The 22214-nt window shown below is 40.7% G+C and overlaps 1 protein-coding gene across 1 annotated transcript in view; it reads right to left on the bottom strand.

Annotated features, from left to right (window-relative positions):
* Window positions 1–22214, bottom strand: part of LOC139753738 (tuberin-like) — a 466749-nt gene that overhangs the window by 135599 nt on the left and 308936 nt on the right. Inside the window, exon 13 of the mRNA XM_071670535.1 lies at window positions 4090–4208. Within this exon, the coding sequence (XP_071526636.1) occupies window positions 4090–4208 (119 nt within the window). The remainder of the gene's footprint in view (window positions 1–4089; window positions 4209–22214) is intronic.

Raw genomic sequence — 22214 nt, 5'->3', positions numbered from 1 at the left:
CTCCTGGTACTTCCTCACACAAGTCTCCTTCCTAAGCTCACTTACTCTCACCACCCTCTTCACCCCAACATATATACATCCAGAAATATACATACAGAAATATACATCCAGAAATAAAATTCCAAGAAAAATATCTTTTAGGCCTTCAAGCTTGTAAAGGGCAAACAGAATCATATCAATGTGTAATTCCCAACAAGGCATACATTAAAGTGCATAAAACTAACCAGAGCACATAAGGTGGCTGCAAAGTAGTCTATGTCATTGCCATCACGAGAGAGTATGAGGGCCTTATTTTGAAGTACTTGGGGAATTCGCTCCAGAATCATTCGAAGAACTTCCCAGTCTGAAAATAATGAAAAACCTATTAGACAAAGGGTATCTTTACATAAAACATCACTGTTTTCTTGCTGCACTAATACATCAAATCAAAAAATTATATTAATATTTCTTACAAATCATTCAGTAACAAGTAAAGTAGCAGCCCGTTCCACCTTTAATAGTCTGAGGCTCAAAATTGATTGTTACGAAACTATATATTACCAGGCTATTCTCAGTTTTTAATATTAAGCTATCATTAAGGTGGCTATTCTCAGTCTTTAATATCAAACTATTATCACAGTGTCTATTCTCAAGTTTCTAATATGAATCATAAAAATCAAAGTGGATATTCTCAGATTTTAATATTAAGGTATTATCAAAGTGGCTGTTCTCAGTTTTTAATATCAAGCTATTATCAAAGTGGCTATTCTCAGTTTTTGATATTAAGCTATTATCAAAGTGGTTATTCGCAGTTTCTAATATTAAGATGTCATGAAAGAGGCTATTCTCAGTTTTAAATATCAAGCTATTATCAAAGTAGCAATTCTAAAAATAAGCTATTATCATAGCTGAAAGTTTAAAGTTAATGGGAATGAAACTAAGGTAGCATGATGCAGCAAGGGGGTAAAATAGGATGATTTGAGTACAAGCTAAATTTGGGAAAACCTCAGACATGAAGAGTGATTTAGGTCCCTGGGAGTGGAAATGGCAACAAAAGGAATCATAGGAGTTGAATTGAGTCACAGTGAGGAGGAGGGGTTAAAGATTCATCCAAACAAGGGCTGTTTCAACTAAATTTGAATGTGTGTGTGTGTGTGTGTGTGTGTGTGTGTGTGTGTGTGTGTGTGTGTGTGTATGTGTGTGTGTGTGGAATGGGGGTGTATGGCCAGATCCCTTTAAAAAAATGTAGAAAAATATGTACAAGATGGTTGTCAGGATTTTTATGATTCAAAAGAAAACACGAGGGAAGGGTAAAGCACCTTAGAAATATTTATTTTATTATTTACTATACTTTGTCGCTGTCTTCCACGTTAGCGAGGTAGGGCAAGGAAAAAGACGAAAGAATGGCCCAACCCACCCACATACACACGTATATACATACACGTCCACACATGCACATATACATACCTATACATCTCAACATACACATATATATATATATATATTATATATATATATATATATATATATATAAAAACACAGATATATACATATATAAACATGTACATAATTCATACTGTCTGCCCTTATTCATTCCGTCGTCACCCGCCACACATGAAATGAAAACACCCTCCCCCCTTATGTGCACGAGGTAGCGCTAGGAAAAGACAACAAAGGCCCCATTCGTTCACACTCAGTCTCTAGCTGTCATGAACAAGGCACCGAAACCACAGCTCCCTTTCCACATCCAGGCCCCACAAAACATTCCATGGTTTACCCCAGACGTTTCACATGCCCTGATTCAATCCATTGAAAGCACGTCGAACCCTGGATACCACATCGTTCCAATTCACTCTATTCCTTGCACATCTTTCACCCTCCTGCATGTTCAGGCCCGATCACTCATAATCTTTTTCACTCCATCTTTCTACTTCCAATTTGGCCTCCCACTTCTCCTCGTTCCCTCCACCTCTGACACATATATCCTCTTTGTCAATCTTTCCTCACTCATTCTCTCCATTGACCAAACCATTTCAAAACAACCTCTTGTGCTCTCTCAACCACACTCTTTTTATTACTACACATCTCTCTTACCCTTACGTTACTTACTCGATCAAACCACCTCACACCACACATTGTCCTCAAACATCTCATTTCCAGCACATCCATCCTCCTCCACACAACTCTATCCACTATCCACTATTCCTTCAAACATACCTATTTTTGCTTTCCGAGATAATGTTCTCGACTTCCACACATTCTTCAAGGCTCCCAGGATTTTCGCCCCCTCCCCCACCCTATGATCCACTTCCGCTTCCATGGTTCCATTCGCTGCCAGATCCACTCCCAGATATCTAAAACACTTTACTTCCTCCAGTTTTTCTCCATTCAAACTTACCTCCCAATTGACTTGACCCTCAACCCTACTGTATCTAATAACCTTGCTCTTATTCACATTTACTCTTAACTTTCTTCTTTCACACACTTTACCAAACTCAGTCACCAGCTGCAGTTTCTCACATGAATCAGCCACCAGCGCTGTATCATCAGCGAACAACAACTGACTCACTTCCCAAGCTCTCTCATCCCCAACAGACTTCATACTTGCCCCTCTTTCCAAAACTCTTGCATTCACCTCCCTAACAACCCCATCCATAAACAAATTAAACAACCATGGAGACATTACACACCCCTCTCGCAAACCTACATTCACTGAGAACCAATCACTTTCCTCTCTTCCTACACGTACACATGCCTTACATCCTCGATAAAAACTTTTCACTGCTTCTAATAACTTGCCTCCCACACCATATATTCTTAATACCTTCCACAGAGCATCTCTATCAACTCTATCATATGCCTTCTCTAGATCCATAAATGCTGCATACAAATCCATTTGCTTTTCTAAGTATTCCTCACATACATTCTTCACAGCAAACACCTGATCCACACATCCTCTACCACTTCTGAAACCACACTGCTCTTCCCCAATCTGATGCTCCGTATATGCCTTCACCCTCTCAATCAATACCCTCCCATATAATTTACCAGGAATACTCAACAAACTTATACCTCTGTAATTTGAGCACTCACTCTTATCCCCTTTGCCTTTGTACAATGGCACTATGCACGCATTCTGCCAATCCTCAGGCACCTCACCATGAGTCATACATACATTAAATAACCTTACCAACCAGTCAATAATACAGTCACCCCCTTTTTTAATAAATTCCACTGCAATACCATCCAAACCTGCTGCCTTGCCGGCTTTCATCTTCCGCAAAGCTTTTACTACCTCTTCTCTGTTTACCAAATCATTTTCCCTAACCCTCTCACTTTGCACACCACCTCGACCAAAACACCCTATATCTGCCACTCTATCATCAAACACATTCAACAAACCTTCAAAATACTCACTCCATCTCCTTCTCACATCACCACTACTTGTTATCACCTCCCCATTTGCGCCCTTCACTGAAGTTCCCATTTGCTCCCTTGTCTTATGCACTTTATTTACCTCCTTGCAGAACATCTTTTTATTCTCCCTAAAATTTAATGATACTCTCTCACCCCAACTCTCATTTGCCCTCTTTTTCACCTCTTGCACCTTTCTCTTGACCTCCTGTCTCTTTCTTTTATACATCTCCTACTCAATTGCATTTTTTCCCTGCAAAAATCGTCCAAATGCCTCTCTCTTCTCTTTCACTAATAATCTTACTTCTTCATCCCACCACTCACTACCCTTTCTAATCAACCCACCTCCCACTCTTCTCATGCCACAAGCATCTTTTGCGCAATCCATCACTGATTCCCTAAATACATCCCATTCCTCCCCCACTCCCCTTACTTCCATTGTTCTCACATTTTTCCATTCTGTACTCAGTCTCTCCTGGTACTTCCTCACACAAGTCTCCTTCCTAAGCTCACTTACTCTCACCACCCTCTTCACCCCAACATATATACATCCAGAAATATACATACAGAAATATACATCCAGAAATAAAATTCCAAGAAAAATATCTTTTAGGCCTTCAAGCTTGTAAAGGGCAAACAGAATCATATCAATGTGTAATTCCCAACAAGGCATACATTAAAGTGCATAAAACTAACCAGAGCACATAAGGTGGCTGCAAAGTAGTCTATGTCATTGCCATCACGAGAGAGTATGAGGGCCTTATTTTGAAGTACTTGGGGAATTCGCTCCAGAATCATTCGAAGAACTTCCCAGTCTGAAAATAATGAAAAACCTATTAGACAAAGGGTATCTTTACATAAAACATCACTGTTTTCTTGCTGCACTAACACATCAAATCAAAAAATTATATTAATATTTCTTACAAATCATTCAGTAACAAGTAAAGTAGCAGCCCGTTCCACCTTTAATAGTCTGAGGCTCAAAATTGATTGTTACGAAACTATATATTACCAGGCTATTCTCAGTTTTTAATATTAAGCTATCATTAAGGTGGTTATTCTCAGTCTTTAATATCAAACTATTATCACAGTGTCTGTTCTCAAGTTTCTAATATGAATCATAAAAATCAAAGTGGATATTCTCAGATTTTAATATTAAGGTATTATCAAAGTGGCTGTTCTCAGTTTTTAATATCAAGCTATTATCAAAGTGGCTATTCTCAGTTTTTGATATTAAGCTATTATCAAAGTGGTTATTCGCAGTTTCTAATATTAAGATGTCATGAAAGAGGCTATTCTCAGTTTTAAATATCAAGCTATTATCAAAGTAGCAATTCTAAAAATAAGCTATTATCATAGCTGAAAGTTTAAAGTTAATGGGAATGAAACTAAGGTAGCATGATGCAGCAAGGGGGTAAAATAGGATGATTTGAGTACAAGCTAAATTTGGGAAAACCTCAGACATGAAGAGTGATTTAGGTCCCTGGGAGTGGAAATGGCAACAAAAGGAATCATAGGAGTTGAATTGAGTCACAGTGAGGAGGAGGGGTTAAAGATTCATCCAAACAAGGGCTGTTTCAACTAAATTTGAATGTGTGTGTGTGTGTGTGTGTGTGTGTGTGTGTGTGTGTGTGTGTGTGTGTATGTGTGTGTGTGTGGAATGGGGGTGTATGGCCAGATCCCTTTAAAAAAATGTAGAAAAATATGTACAAGATGGTTGTCAGGATTTTTATGATTCAAAAGAAAACACGAGGGAAGGGTAAAGCACCTTAGAAATATTTATTTTATTATTTACTATACTTTGTCGCTGTCTTCCACGTTAGCGAGGTAGGGCAAGGAAAAAGACGAAAGAATGGCCCAACCCACCCACATACACACGTATATACATACACGTCCACACATGCACATATACATACCTATACATCTCAACATACACATATATATATATATATATATATATATATATATATATATATATATAAAAACACAGATATATACATATATAAACATGTACATAATTCATACTGTCTGCCCTTATTCATTCCGTCGTCACCCCGCCACACATGAAATGAAAACACCCTCCCCCCTTATGTGCACGAGGTAGCGCTAGGAAAAGACAACAAAGGCCCCATTCGTTCACACTCAGTCTCTAGCTGTCATGTACAAGGCACCGAAACCACAGCTCCCTTTCCACATCCAGGCCCCACAAAACATTCCATGGTTTACCCCAGACGTTTCACATGCCCTGGTTCAATCCATTGAAAGCACGTCGACCCTGGCATACCACATCGTTCCAATTCACTCTATTCCTTGCACATCTTTCACCCTCCTGCATGTTCAGGCCCTGATCACTCATAATCTTTTTCACTCCATCTTTCTACTTCCAATATGGCCTCCCACTTCTCCTCGTTCCCTCCACCTCTGACACATATATCCTCTTTGTCAATCTTTCCTCACTCATTCTCTCCATATGACCAAACCATTTCAAAACAACCTCTTGTGCTCTCTCAACCACACTCTTTTTATTACTACACATCTCTCTCACCCTTTCATTACTTACTCGATCAAACCACCTCACACCACATATTGTCCTCAAACATCTCATTTCCAGCACATCCACCCTCCTCCGCACAAATCTATCTATAGCCCACGCCTCACAACCATATAACATTGTTGGAACCACTATTCCTTTAAACATACCCATTTTTGCTTTCCAAGATAATGTTCTCAACTTCCACACATTTTTCAACGCTCCCAGAACTTTTGCCCCTTCTCCCACCCTATGATTCGCTTCCGCTTCCATGGTTCCATCCACAGCCAAATCCACTCCCACATATCTAAAACACTTCACTTCCTCCAGTTTTTCTCCATTCAAACTTACCTCCCAATTGACTTGTCCCTCAACCCTACTGTACCTAATAACCTTGCTCTTATTCACATTTACTCTCAGCTTTCGTCTTTCACACACTTTACCAAACTCAGTCACCAGCTTCTGCAGTTTCTAACCTGAATCAGCCACCAGCGCTGTATCATCAGCAAACAACAACTGACTCACTTCCCAAGCTTTCTCATCCACAACAGACTGCTTACTTGCCCCACTTTCCAAAACTCTTGCATTCCCCTCCCTAACAACCCCATCCATAAACAAATTAAACAACCATGGAGACATCACGCATCCCTGCCGCAAACCAACATTCACTGAGAACCAATCACTTTCCTCTCTTCCTACACGTACACATGCCTTACATCCTCGATAAAAACTTTTCACTGCTTCTAACAACTTGCCTCCCACACCATATATTCTTAGTACCTTCCACAGAGCATCTCTATCAACTCTATCATATGCCTTCTCCAGATCCATAAATGCTGCATACAAATCCATTTGCTTTTCTAAGTATTTCTCACATACATTTTTCAAAGCAAACACCTGATCCACACATCCTCTACCACTTCTGAAACTACACTGCTCTTCCCCAATCTGATAGTCTGTACATGCCTTAACCCTCTCAATCAATACCCTCCCATATAATTTCCCAGGAACACTCAACAAACTTATACCTCTGTAATTTGAGCACTCACTTTTATCCCCTTTGCCTTTGTACAATGGCAATATGCAAGCATTCTGCCAATCCTCAGGCACCTCACCACAAGTCATACATACATTAAATAACCTTACCAACCAGTCAACAATACAGTCACCCCCTTATCTAATAAATTCCACTGCAATACTATCCAAACCTGCTGCCTTGTTGGCTTTCATCTTCCGCAAAGCTTTTACTACCTCTTCTCTGTTTACCAAATCATTCTCCCTAACCCTCTCACTTTGTACACCACCTCGACCAAAACACCCTATATCTGCCACTCTATCATCAAACACATTCGACAAACCTTCAAAATACTCACTCCATCTCCTTAGAAATATATTCTATATTTTTCTAATATACTTAGTTGCCGTCTCCCGCATCAGCGAGGTAGCGCAAGAAAGCATACAAAAGAATGGCCCAAACCATCCACATACACATATATACACATATACGCCCACACATGCACATATACATACCTATACATATACTTATATACACATGTATATAATACATTTCAACGTATACATACATATACTTATATACACATGTACATATTCATACTTGCTGCCTTCATCCATTCCCGTCGCCACATCGCCACACATGAAATGGCACCCCCTCCCCCCACGCGTATGAGGTGGCATTAGGAAAAGACAACAAAGGCCACATTCATTCACACTCAGTCTCTAGCTGTTATGTGTAATGCACCGAAACCATGGCTCCCTTTCCACATCCAGGCCCTACAAAACTTTCCATGGTTTGCCCCAGACACTTCACATGCCCTGGTTCAATCCACCGACAGCACATCGACCCTGGTATACCACATCGTTCCAATTTACTCTATTCCTTGCATGCCTTTCACCCTCCTGTATGTTCAGGCTCCGATCGCTCAAAATCTTTTTCACTCCATCCCTAGACCTCCAATTTGATCTCCCACTTCTTGTTCCCTCCATCTCTGACACATATGTCCCCTTTGTCAATCTTTCCTCACTCATTCTCTCCCTGTGACCAAACTATTTCAATACACCCTTCTCTGCTCTCTCTACCATATTCTTTTATAATCACACGTCTCTTTTACTCTTTCATTTCTTACCTGATCAAACCACTTCACACCACATATTGTCCTCAAACATTTCATTTCCAACACATCCACCCTCCTTTGCACAACCCTATCTATAGCCCATGCTTTGCAACCACATAACATTGTTGGAACCACTATTCCTTCAAACATACCAATTTTTGCTTTCCAAGATAATGTTCTCGCCTTTCACACATTCTTCAGTGCTTCCTGAACCTTCACCCCCTCCCCCACCCTGTGACTTACTTCTGCTTCCATGGTTCCATCTGCTGCTAAATCCACTCTCAGATATCTGAAACACTTCACTTCCTCCAGTTTTTCTCCATTCAAACTTACCTCCCAATCAACTTGTCCTTCAACCCTACTGAACCTAATAACCATGCTCTTATTCACATTTACTCACAGCTTTCTTCTTTCACACACTTTAACAAACTTGGTCACCAACTTTTGCAGTTTTTCACTTGAATCAGCCACCAGTGCTGTATCATCAGCGAACAACAACTGACTTACTTCCCAAGCCCTCTCATCCCCAACAGACTGCATACTTGACCCTCTCTCCAAAACTCTAGCATTCACCTCCCTAACCCATCCATACATATATTAAATAACCATGGAGACATCACACAACCCTGCCGCAAACCAACATTCACTGGGAACCAATCACTTGCCTCTCTTCCTACTTGTACACATGCCTTACATCCTTGATAAAAACTTTTCACTGCTTCTAGCAACTTACCTCCCACACCATATACTCTTAATACCTTCCACAGAGCATCTCTATCAACTCTATCATATGCCTTCTCCAGATCCATAAATGCTACATACAAAGCCATCTGATTTTTTAAGTATTTGTCACATACATTCTTCAAAGCAAACACCTGATCCATACATCCTCTACCACTTCTGACACCACATTGCACTTCCCCAAAAGACTGTTTTAAGGACTTTTATTATTCACACACTTAGGAGAATGTATAACCCACCAAGTTATACAAGAAAATGAATACTTTCTGAAATTATTTAATACATTTTGGCTGTATTCATAATATCTGTTTTATGGTATATAAAATTTAACTTAAAGGAAGGTGACTGAAAATTCAGGTGGAAGTGCAGCAAATATAGGGATGCAGTTATGTGTGGATAAGGAGCTTAAAATGCTTAATAAGGTGCTTAAAATGTTTAAAGAAGGACTATTAAAGGTTGTAGAATTTGTAGGTGAATAGGTCATGAGATATAGGAATAAAATGGGAAATGCACAGTGGATGGATGAGATTAAAAATGCTGTGGAAGAGAAGAAAAAGGCATAAGCTAGATTACTAGAAAGGAATGTACCAGTCAAAGTTCAGCAAAGAAAGAGGTAAGAACGCAATATGTCAAAGCGGAATGTTAAGAAGCTGAGAGAGGAAAGCAATGAAAGAGCAGATGAAGATTTTGGAAGAAAGTTGAATGAAAAGTTTAGGGAAAATAAGAAATTGTACTAGAAGGAAGTGAAAAAGGAAAAAGGTGAAGGTGAATGTAAGAGTGGGAAAAGTTAAAGTGAGAAGGAAGGAAAGGGAGTTGCTGAATCAAAAGGAGGAAGTGAAAGGAAGATGGAAAGAGTATTTTGAAGAACTGATGAATGTGGACGAAGGAGAAAGCAGTCGTTATATGCACGGGTTTGGAGTTTGGAAAGAAAAGGTTCCAAGTGCAAGGGCCTACAGCATGAAGGGAGGTAAAAAGGACAATAATGAGGCTGAAGGTAGGAAAAACACCTAAAGTGGATAGGATTATGGCTGATATGCTGAAGTGTGGTTGAGAAAGTGTGATGGAGTGGATGCATTTGATATGCAATTTAGCATGGAAACAGAAGGCTATGCTTAAGTATTAGGTGAAAGCTATTACTGTTTCTTTAATCAAAGGAAAAGGTGCTAAGAATGTATGTAGCAATTATAGGGGAATAAGTTTGATAAGTATGCCAGGAAAAGTGTATGTCTAGAGTGTCGATTGGTGGAAATTACTGAATACAGAATATGTGAGGAGCAAGAGGTTTTTAGGAATGGTAGGGGACATGTGGATCAAATTTTTGTGAAAAAGAATGACTGTGGAAAAGTCCCTAGAGTAAGGTAAGAAGCTATTCTGAGCTATTATGGACTTTAAGAAATCATACGACAGAATCAAGTGAAATGCTTTGTGGGATGTGTTAGGATATATGGGGTAGAAGGACAACTGTTGAATGGTGTGTAAACATTCTACAGACTGTAGTAGCAAATTTACATCTAAGTGTGGATGTAGAGTTGAATGAAATTTTCATTATACATGGGGTGTGAGGCAGGGCTGTGTGGTCTAACCATGGCTTTTTTTAACATCTATATAGATGGAGTGATAAGCAAGATGAAAGCAAAACTAGGAAAAGGAGGTGCAGAGACAAGTGTGGCAGTTAGGTATGGTGGTTAGTGACAAGCCTCTTTGCTGAAGATACTGTATTATTTGAAGTGTGGCAGTGAGGTATGGTGTCTAATGACAAGCCTCTTCGTGGATAATACTGTGTTGTTTGCTGAGAGTGAAGAGGAGATGCAGAAGGTTGTAAGTGTGTTTAATGATGTGTGTAAGCATAGGCAACTGAAGATAAATGTGGGTAAAAGTAAAGCAACATTGTCCGAATGGAAACCGAGGGAAAGTACAGATTTTTGCAAAACCCAAACAGAATGAAAGAAGAGAGTGGACTATACTGCAGTATAGATATTCATTTTATTTATTTACTTTGCTTTGTCGCTGTCTCCCACGTTTGCGAGGTAGCGCAAGGAAACAGATGAAAGAAATGGCCCAACCCACCCCCATACACATGTATATACATACACGTCCACACATGCAAATATACATACCCATACATCTCAATATACACATATATATACACACACAGACACATACATATATACACATGCACACAATTCACACTGCCTTTATTCATTCCCATCGCCACCTCGCCACACATGGAATAACATCCCCCTACCCCCTCATGTGTGCGAGGTAGTGCTAGGAAAAGACAACAAAGGCCCCATTCGTTCACACTCAGTCTCTAGCTGTCATGTAATAATGCCCGAAACCACAGCTCCCTTTCCACATCCAGGCCCCACACAACTTTCCATGGTTTACCCCAGACGCTTCACATGCCCTGATTCAATCCATTGACAGCACGTCTACCCCGGTATACCACATCAATAAAATTCACTCTATTCCTTGCCCGCCTTTCACCCTCCTGCATGTTCAAGCCCCAATCACTCAAAATCTTTTTCACTCCATCTTTCACCTCCAATTTGGTTTCCCACTTCTCGTTCCCTCCACCTCCGACACATAGATCCTCTTGGTCAATCTTTCCTCACTCATTCTCTTCATGTGCCCAAACCATTTCAAAACACACTCTTCTGCTCTCTCAACCATGCTCTTTTTATTTCCACACATCTCTTTTACCCTTAAATTACTTACTCCATCAAACCACCTCACACCACATATTGTCCTCAAACATCTCATTTCCAGCACATCCATAGCCCACGCCTTGCAACCATACAACATTGTTGGAACAACTATTCCTTCAAACATACCCATTTTTGCTTTCCGAGATAATGTTCTCGACTTCCACACATTCTTCAAGGCTCCCAGGATTTTCGCCCCCTCCCCCACCCTATGATTCACTTCTGCTTCCATGGTTCCATCCGCTGCCAGATCCACTCCTACATATCTAAAACACTTTACTTCCTCCAGTTTTTCTCCATTCAAACTTACTTCCCAATTGACTTGACCCTCAACCCTACTGTACCTAATAACCTTACTCTTATTCACATTTACTCTTAACTTTCTTCTTTCACACACTTTACCAAACTCAGTCACCAGCTTCTGCAGTTTCTCACATGAATCAGCCACCAGCGCTGTATCATCAGTGAACAACAACTGACTCACTTCCCAAGCTCTCTCATCCACAACAGACTTCATACTTGCCCCTCTTTCCAAAACTCTTGCATTCACCTCCCTAACAACCCCATCCATAAACAAATTAAACAACCATGGAGACATCACACACCCCTGCCACAAACCTACATTCAATGAGAACCAATCACTTTCCTCTCTTCCTACATGTACACATGCCTTACATCCTCGATAAAAACTTTTCACTGCTTCTAACAACTTGCCTCCCACACCATATATTCTTAGTACCTTCCACAGAGCATCTCTATCAACTCTACCATATGCCTTCTCCAGATCCATAAATGCTACATACAAATCCATTTGCTTTTCTAAGTATTTCTCACATTTTTCAAAGCAAAAACCTGATCCACACATCCTCTGCCACTTCTGAAACCACACTGCTCTTCCCCAATCTGATGCTCTGTACATGCCTTCACCCTCTCAATCAATACCCTCCCATATAATTCACCAGGAATACTCAACAAACTTATACCTCTGTAATCTGAGCACTCACTCTTATCTCCTTTGCCTTTGTACAATGGCACTATGCAAGCATTTCGCCAATCCTCAGGCACCTCACAATGAGTCATACATACATTAAATAACCTTACCAACCAGTCAACAACACAGTCACCCCCTTTTTTAATAAATTCCACTGCAATACCATCCAAACCTGCTGCCTTGCCAGCTTTCATCTTCCACAAAGCTTTTACTACCTCTTCTCTGTTTATCAAATCATTTTCCCTAACCCTCTCACTTTGCACACCACCTCTACTAAAACACCCTATATCTGCCACTCTATCATCAAACACATTCAACAAACCTTCAAAATACTCACTCCATCTCCTTCTCACATCACCACTACTTCTTATCACCTCCCCATTAGCCCCCTTCACTGAAGTTCCCATTTGCTCCCTTGTCTTACGCACTTTATTTACCTCCTTCCAGAACATCTTTTTATTCTCCCTAAAATTTAATGATACTCTCTCACCCCAACTCTCATTTGCCCTCTTTTTCACCTCTTGCACCTTTCTCATGACCTCCTGTCTCTTTCTTTTATACATCTCCCACTCATTTGCATTTTTCCCTGAAAAAATTGTCCAAATGCCTCTCTCTTCTCTTTCACTAATAATCTTACTTCTTCATCCCACCACTCACTACCATTTCTAATCAACCCACCTCCCACGCTTCTCATGCCACAAGCACTTTTGCGCAAGCCATCACTGCTTCCCTAAATACGTCCCATTCCTCCCCCCACTCCTCTTACCTCCTTTGTTCTCACCTTTTTCCATTCTGTACTCAGTCTCTCCTGGTACTTCCTCACACAAGTCTCCTTCCCAAGCTCACTTACTCTCACCACCCTCTTCACCCCAACATTCTCTCTTCTTTTCTGAAAACCCATACAAATCTTCACCTTCGCCCCCACAAGCTAATGATCAGACATCCCTCCAGTTGCACCTCTCAGCACATTAACATCCAAAAGTCTCTCTTTCGCGCGCCTGTCAATTAACACGTAATCCAATAACGCTCTCTGGCCATCTCTCCTACTTACATACGAATACTTATGTATATCTCGCTTTTTAAACCAGGTATACCCAATCACCAGTCCTTTTTCAGCACACAAATCTACAAGCTCTTCACCATTTCCATTTACAACACTGAACACCCCATGAAAACCAATTATTCCCTTAACTGCCACATTACTCACCTTTGCATTCAAATCACCCATCACTATAACCTGGTATGTGCATCAAAACCACTAACACACTCATTCAGCTGCTCCGAAAACACTTGCCTCTCATGATCTTTCTTCTCATGCCCAGGTGCATATGCACCGATAATCACCCATCTCTCTCCATCAACTTTCAGTTTTACCCATATTAATCGAGAATTTACTCTCTTACATTCTATCACATACTCCCACAACTCCTGTTTCAGGAGTTATGCTACTCCTTCCCTTGCTCTTGTCCTCTCACTAACCCCTGACTTTACTCCCTTAACATTCCCAAACCACCCTTCCCCTTTACCCTTAAGCTTCGTTTCACTCAGAGCCAAAACATCCAGGTTCCTTTCCTCAAACATACTACCTATCTCTCCTTTTTTCACATCTTGGTTACATCCACACATATTTAGACACCCCAATCTGAGCATACGAGGAGGATGAGCACTCCCCGCGTGACTCCTTCTTCTGTTTCCCATTTTAGAAAGTTAGAATATAAGGAGGGGAGGATTTCTGGCACCCCCGCTCCCGTCCCCTCTAGTCACCCTCTACGACACGTGAGGAATGCGTGGGAAGTATTCTTTCTCCCCTATAGATATGGGGGGAAAAAGACTGGAAGAGATGAGAGATTTAAGTATTTAGGAGCAATCTTGGATAAGTTTGGTGATATGGAAGAATAGATAAGGGATAGAGCGGTACAGGGTAGAAGAGTCACTGGGTCCCTTAACAGAAATAATGAAAGGTAAAAGGTAAAGGTGTAAGTATGGAAGAAGAAAGGATTAACGAAAGGTAAAGGTGTAAGTGTGGAAGTGAAGAAAGGATTAAGGAACAGCATAGTCCTCCCGATCCTAATCTATGCAGCCAAAATATGAACAGAGGTCAAGAATCCAAGGTGTGGAAATGAGTTATTTGAGGAGCATTTGGTATGACAAGATGGAATGAAGAAAGAAATGATGGGATGTATGAGGGATGTGGAATCGAAGGGATTTCAAAGGGAATGAAGTATGGAGTGGTAGAGTGGGTGAAATGTAATATTTTTAGGTGGTTTAGACATGTGGAAAGAATGCAAGATGGGAAGTTTACAAGAAGGTATGACAGTATAACTAAAGGGGTTGGTGTGAGAGAAAGACCACCTGTGACATGGGAAAATAGTGGAAGAGAACTGGAAGGAGAGAAATGGTGAAAGAATGTGTGGAATGGTGAATACTCATAAAGCATATAACGGATCTTTTGCCATGGCCACCCCGTTGATGGGAGTTCCTGGAGGGAAAGGGCATCAGAGATATAGATACAAAGACTTGATTTTAACCTAAAGTTATCAGTTAAAGTCTCCTTCAGAAACTCATGGTTACTCTGGAAAGAAAGAAAACCAGTAAAAAAAAAAATCTCATATATGAAATGTATTAAATACTATGACATTTCACCACATCACACAACAAGAAAGGGGCCTGGCCAGACTCCTTTTGTTTGGATGAGGGTTAGAGAGCATGTGGGAGTACAGCAAGTATCAATCAGGGTAAAGAAGGTTTGTTTGAAGGTATAGTAGTCCTGACAGTGTTGCATAGATGAAAGTCTTGGGTCTTGAACACAAGAAAGGAAGAGAGTGGATGTACTGGAAATGCAATCCATGAGGATTATCCATAACATGAGGTGGGTTGATCATGTATGAAACGACATGGTGAAAGACATGATAGTGATTTCTGTCTGACTTAGAGAGCCAACTGGGATATGCTGAAATGGACGAAGAATGATGGAAAAAGAGGATATATGCATCAAAAGTAGGGAAAGCAAATGAGAGGCAGGAACTAAAGAGTAGCTGGATGTATTGGGTGTAGAAGAGGTTTGGGATATTAGGGCATGGACAATCAGGAAATATTTAGAGGCAAGCATTGGAAAGAAAGAACAGGAGTGATATGATACTGAAAAGGGGCAATGTACAGTAAATGGGCTGAATCTGGGCAGAACAATCAGTCAAGGTAAACCAAGGAGAGGTCTATGAGGCATGGTTCTGTATTATAGACTTTGGTTTTGGTAAATCATAAACATGTAGAGACAGAACATACAAAATGAGACTGTTTATCTGTTCCTGATGCTGTCTCCTCATGAGAGTGGAAAAGACAACGGGATATGGAGGAAAAATCTTTAGAGGATTTCAATGAAGACAGCAATAAAAAAAAAATTCTAAACAGCATAAGCTGTACAATCACAAACTCAATACCTGGGAAAATAACATCAATGAGTTGGCCTTCTCTAGGTCTACCTACATCCTTTTCAAAACATAGCAGCAAAATTGTGAATAATCATACACTATTGTCAATTTTCTTTTTGTAACTGTGTAATTGAGGCTTTGATGATAAAAAAAAAAAATCTCAGTTATGTTTATACTATGGTGAAATGTCTAGTTCAGAGAGGAAGGGACCAAAAAGTTGGTGGATCGAAGATTTTACCAATGATTTTTCCAAAATTGGTGGATGATTGATTTTACCAATGATTTTTCGAAAGTATCATCATTATTATCTTTTTCTTCATTATACTTGACTGTCAGCAAGGTAGCACCAAGAAACAGATGAAGAACGGCCCATCCACTCATGTACACATGAAATGAAAACCCCCTGCCCCCGCATGCGTGCGAGGTGGCGCTAGGGAAAGACAACAAAGGCCACATTTGTTCTCACTCAGTCTCTAGCTGTCATGTATAATGCACCAAAACCACAGCTCCCTTTCCACATCCAGGCTCCACAGAACTTTCCATGGTTTACCCCAGATGCTTCACATGCCCTAGTTCAATCCATTGACAGCACATTGATCGCAGTATACCACATCGTTCCAATTCACACTATTCCTTGCACGCTTTTCACCCTTCTGGATGTTCAGGCCCCGATCACCTAAAATCTTTTTCATTCCATCTTTCCACCTCAAATTTGGTCTCTCACTTCTCCTTGTTCCCTCCACCTCTAACACATATATCCTCTTTTTCAATCTTTCCTCACTCATTCTCTCCATATAATCAAACCATTTCAAAACACCCTCTTCTGCTCTCTCAACCACACTCTTTTTATTACCACACATCTCTCTCACCCTTTCATTACTTACTCAATCAAACCACCTCACACCACATATTGTCCTCAGGCATCTCATTTCCAGCACATCCACCCTCCTCTGCACAACTCCATCTATAGCCCCCGCCTCGCAACCATATAACATTGTTGGAACTACCATTCCTTCAAACATACCCATTTTTGCTTTCTAAGATTACGTTCTCAACTTCCACACATTTTTCAATGCTCCCAGAACTTCCGCCCCCTCCCCCACCCTATGATCCACTTCCGCTTCCATGGTTCCATCCGCTGCCAGATCCACTCCCATATATCTAAAACACTTCACTTCCTCCAGCTTTTCTCCACTCAAACTTACCTCCCAATTGACTTGTCCCTCAACCCTACTGTACCTAATAACCTTGCTCTTATTCACATTTACTCTCAGCTTTCTTCTTCCACACACTTTACCAAACTCAGACACCAACTTCTGCAGTTTCTCACCCAAATCAGCTACCAGCGCTGTATCATCAGCGAACAATAACTGACTCACTTCCCAAGTTCTCTCATCCACAACAGACGGCATAATTGTCCCTTTTTCCAAAACTCTTGCATTCACCTCCCTAACAACCCCATCCATAAACAAATTAACCATGGAGACATCATTCAACTCTGCTGCAAACCTAAATTCACTGAGAACCAATCACTTTCCTCTCTTCCTACACATGCACATGCTTTACATCCTTGAAAAAAACTTTTTACTGCTTTGAACAACTTGCCTCCCACACCATATATTCTTAATACCTTCCACAGAGCGTCTCTATCAACTCTATCATATGCCTTCTCCAGATCCATAAATGCTACATACAAATCCGTTTGCTTTTCTAAGTATTTCTCACATACATTCTTCAAAGCAAACACCTGATCCACACATCCTCTACCACTTCTGAAACCACACTGCTCTCCCCCAATCTGATGCTCTGTACATGCCTTCACCCTCTCAATCAATACCCTTCCATATAATTTACCAGAAATACTCAACAAACTTATACCTCTGTAATTTGAACACTCACTTTTATCCCCTTTGCCTTTGTACAGTGGCACTATGCAAGCATTTCGCCAATCCTCAGGCACCTCACCACGAGTCATACATACATCAAATAACCTTACCAACCAGTCAACAATACAGTCACCCCCTTTTTTAATAAATTCCACTGCAATACTATCCAAACCTGCTCATACACAGACATGTACATATCAACATATACACATATACATATGTGCGTAACACAAGGGAGCAAATGGGAACTTCAGTGAAGGGGGCTAATGGGAAGGTGATAACAAGTACTGTTGATGTGAGAAGGAGATGGAGTGAGTATTTTGAAGGTTTGTTGAATGTGTTTGATGATAGAGTGGCAGATATAGGGTATTTTGGTCGAGGTGGTGTGCAAAAAGAGAGGGTTAGGAAAAATGATTTGATAAACAGAGAAGAGGTAGTATAAAAGCTTTGAAGATGAAAGCTGGCAAGGCAGCAGGTTTGGATGGTATTGCAGTGGAATTTATTAAAAAAGGCGGTGACTGTATTGTTGACTGGTTGGTAAGGTTATCTAATGTATGTATGATTCATGGTGAGGTGCCTGAGGATTGGCAGAATGCTTGCATAGTGCCACTGTACAAAGGCAAAGGGGATAAGAGTGAGTGCTCAAATTACAGAGGTATAAGTTTGTTGAGCATTCCTGGTAAATTATACGGGAGGGTATTGATTGAGAGGGTGAAGGCATGTACAGAGCATCAGATTGGGGAAGAGCAGTGTGGTTTCAGGAGTGGTAGAGGATGTGTGGATCAGGTGTTTGCTTTGAAGAATGTATGTGAGAAATACTTAGAAAAGCAAATGGATTTGTATGTAGCATCTATGGATCTGGAGAAGGCATATGATAGAGTTGATAGAGATGCTCTGTGGAAGGTATTAAGAATATATGGTGTGGGAGGCAAGTTGTTAGAAGCAGTGAAAAGTTTTTGTCGACGATGTAAGGCATGTGTACGTATAGGAAGAGAGGAAAGTGATTGGTTCTCAGCGAATGTAGGTTTACGGCAGGGGTGCGTGATGTCTCCATGGTTGTTTAATTTGTTTATGGATGGGGTTGTTAGGGAGGTGAATGCAAGAGTTTTGGAAAGAGGGGCAAGTATGCAGTCTGTTGTGGATGAGAGAGCTTGGGAAGTGAGTCAGTTGTTGTTCACTGATGATACAGCGCCGGTGGCTGATTCATGTGAGAAACTGCAGAAGCTGGTGACTGAGTTTGGTAAAGTGTGCGAAAGAAGAAAGTTGAGGGTAAATGTGAATAAGAGCAAGGTTATTAGATACAGTAGGGTTAAGGGTCAAGTCAATTGGGAGATAAGTTTGAATGGAGAAAAACTGGAGGAAGTAAAGTGTTTTAGATATGTGGGAGTGGATCTGGCAGCGAATGGAACCATGGAAGCGGAAGTGAATCATAGGGTGGGGGAGGGGGCGAAAATTCTGGGAGCCTTGAAGAATGTTTGGAAGTTGAGAACATTATCTCGGAAAGCAAAAATGGGTATGTTTGAAGGAATAGTGGTTCCAACAATGTTGTATGGTTGTGAGGTGTGGGCTATGGATAGAGTTGTGCGCAAGAGGGTGGATGTGCTGGAAATGAGATGTTTGAAGGCAATATGTGGTGTGAGGTGGTTTGATGGAGTAAGTAACGTAAGGGTAAGAGAGATGTGTGGAAATAAAAAGAGTGTGGTTGAGAGAGCAGAAGAGGGTGCTTTGAAATAGTTTGGTCACATGGAGAGAATGAGTGAGGAAAGTTTGACCAAGAGGATATATGTGTCAGAGGTGGAGGGAACAAGGAGAAGTGGGAGACCAAATTGGAGGTGGAAAGATGGAGTGAAAAAGATTTTGAGTGATCAGGGCCTGAACATGCAGGAGGGTGAAAGGCGTGCAAGGAATAGAGTGAATTGGAACGATGTGGTATACCAGGGTCGATGTGCTGTCAACTGATTGAACCAGAGCATGTGAAGCGTCTGGGGTAAACCATGGAAAGAATGTGTGGGGCCTGGATGTGGAAAGGGAGCTGTGGTTTCGGTGCAATATTACATGACATCTAAAGACAGTGTGAACAAATGGGGCCTTTGTTGTCTTTTCCTAGCGCTACCTCACACACATGAGGGGGGAGGGGTTGTTATTCCATGTGTGGCGAGGTGGCTATGGGAATAAATAAAGACAGACAGTATGAGTTATGTACATGTGTATATATGTATATGTCTGTGTGTGTATATATATGTATATACTGAGATGTATAGGTATGTATATTTGCGTGTGTGGACATGTATGTATATACATGTGTATGTGGGTGGGTTGGGTCATTCTTTCATCTGTTTCCTTGCACTACCTCGCTAACGCGGGAGACAGCGACAAAGCAAAATAAATAAATATAAATATACAAAGATATACATATATACACATGTACATATTCATATTTGCCTGCCTTCATTCATTCCAGGCACTACCCTGCTCCACATGAAACAGCTTCACTACCCCTTGCTTCAGTGAGGAAGCACCAAGAAAACAGACAAAAAAAGGCCACATTCATTCACACTCTGCTAAACCTAATAACCTTGCTTGTATTTGCATTCATTCTCAACTTCCTCCTTTCATACACACTTCCAAACTCAGTCACCAACTTGTGTTGTTTCTCACTCTAATCTGCCTCCAGTTTTCTGTGTTGTCAGCAAATAACAACTGACTTAACTTCTCAGGCCCCCTCATCCCCTACAGACTGCACATTTGACCCTCTCTCCAAGACTTTCACATTTACCTCCCTCCCCACCCCATACATAATTAAACAGCCATAGCAATAACCAAACACTTCTACTACAGACGAACCTTCAATTGGAACCACTCACTGTCCTCTCTTCCTACTCGTATACATGATGTATGCCCTTGATAAAAAGTTTTTACTGCTTCAAGCAGCTTCCCTCCCATCTCATATGTTCTAAAAACCTACAAGGCATATCTATCAACTCTATCATATGCTTTTTCCAGATCCATACATACCACAAAAAAATCCTTGTTTCTCTACACATCTTTCACACACATTGTTTAAAGTAAACACCTGATCCACAAAACCTCTATCACTTCTGAATCCACAATGTTATCATCAATTCTGATGCTTTGATCTCTTATTGGATTATGTAGTAATTTAAATTTCTGCTTAGTTTCTTTGCCTTTATAATTGTTTTATATATCACTCTATTATATTTTGCAGTAAATTACGTGAACAGTAAGTGTACCATAAACATGAATAGACATATAAATACAAACATGAGTCACTATGTCTGACGTGTGCCCGTGCAGCTAAAATAGTTGACTGTTGCTAATCTCATATGGTAGTGATCTCTTCGATTATACAACATAATTCTCCATTTTTGCTGAGTTCTTAGTCCTAATGAATATTATCATTTTACCATTATATCTATCCCTGGGAATAGGGTAGAAAGAATACTTCCTACACATTCCTCACATGTCGTAGAAGGCGACTAGAGGGGACGGGAGCAGGGGGCCAGAAATCCTCCCCTCCTTGTACTTTAACTTTCTAAAATGGGAAACACAAGAAGGAGTCATGCGGGGAGTGCTCATCCTCCTCGAAGGCTCCGATTGGGGTGTCTAAATGTATGTGGATGTAACCAAGATGTGAAAAAAGGAGAGATAGGTAGTATGCTTGAAGAAAGGAACCTGGATGTTTTGGCTCTGAGTGAAATGAAGCTCAAGGGTAAAGGGGAAGAGTGGTTTGGGTATGTCTTGGGAGTAAAGTCAGGGGTTAGTGAGAGGACAAGAGCAAGGGAAGGAGTAGCACTACTCCTGAAACAGGAGTTGTGGGAGTATGTGATAGAATGTTAGAAAGTAAATTCTAGATTAATATGGGTAAAACTGAAAGTTGATGGAGAGAGATGGGTGATTATTGGTGCATATGCACCTGGGCATGAGAAGAAAGATCATGAGAGGCAAGTGTTTTGGGAGCAGCTGAATGAGTGTGTTAGTGGTTTTGATGCACAAGACCAGGTTATAGTGATGGGTGATTTGAATGCAAAGGTGAGTAATGTGGCAGTTCAGGGAATAATTGGTAATGATGGGGTGTTCAGTGTTATAAATGGAAATGGTGAAGAGCTTGTAGATTTATGTGCTGAAAAAGGACTGGTGATTGGGAATAACTGGTTTAAAAAGTGAGATATACATAAGTATACGTATGTAAGTAGGAGAGATGGCCAGAGAGCGTTATTGGATTACGTGCTAATTGACAGGCGCGTGAAAGAGAGACTTTTGGATGTTAATGTGCTGAGAGGTGCAACTGGAGGGATGTCTGATCATTATCTTGTGGAGGCAAAGGTGAAGATTTGTATGGGTTTTCAGAAAAGAAAAGAGAATGTTGGGGTGAAGAGGGTGGTGAGAG

Source organism: Panulirus ornatus, chromosome 15 (genome assembly GCF_036320965.1).
Source record: "Panulirus ornatus isolate Po-2019 chromosome 15, ASM3632096v1, whole genome shotgun sequence".
Taxonomy (NCBI): domain Eukaryota; kingdom Metazoa; phylum Arthropoda; class Malacostraca; order Decapoda; family Palinuridae; genus Panulirus; species Panulirus ornatus.
The sequence above is the reverse complement of the archived record's forward strand: the minus strand, read 5'-3'. Positions and strand labels throughout refer to the sequence as shown.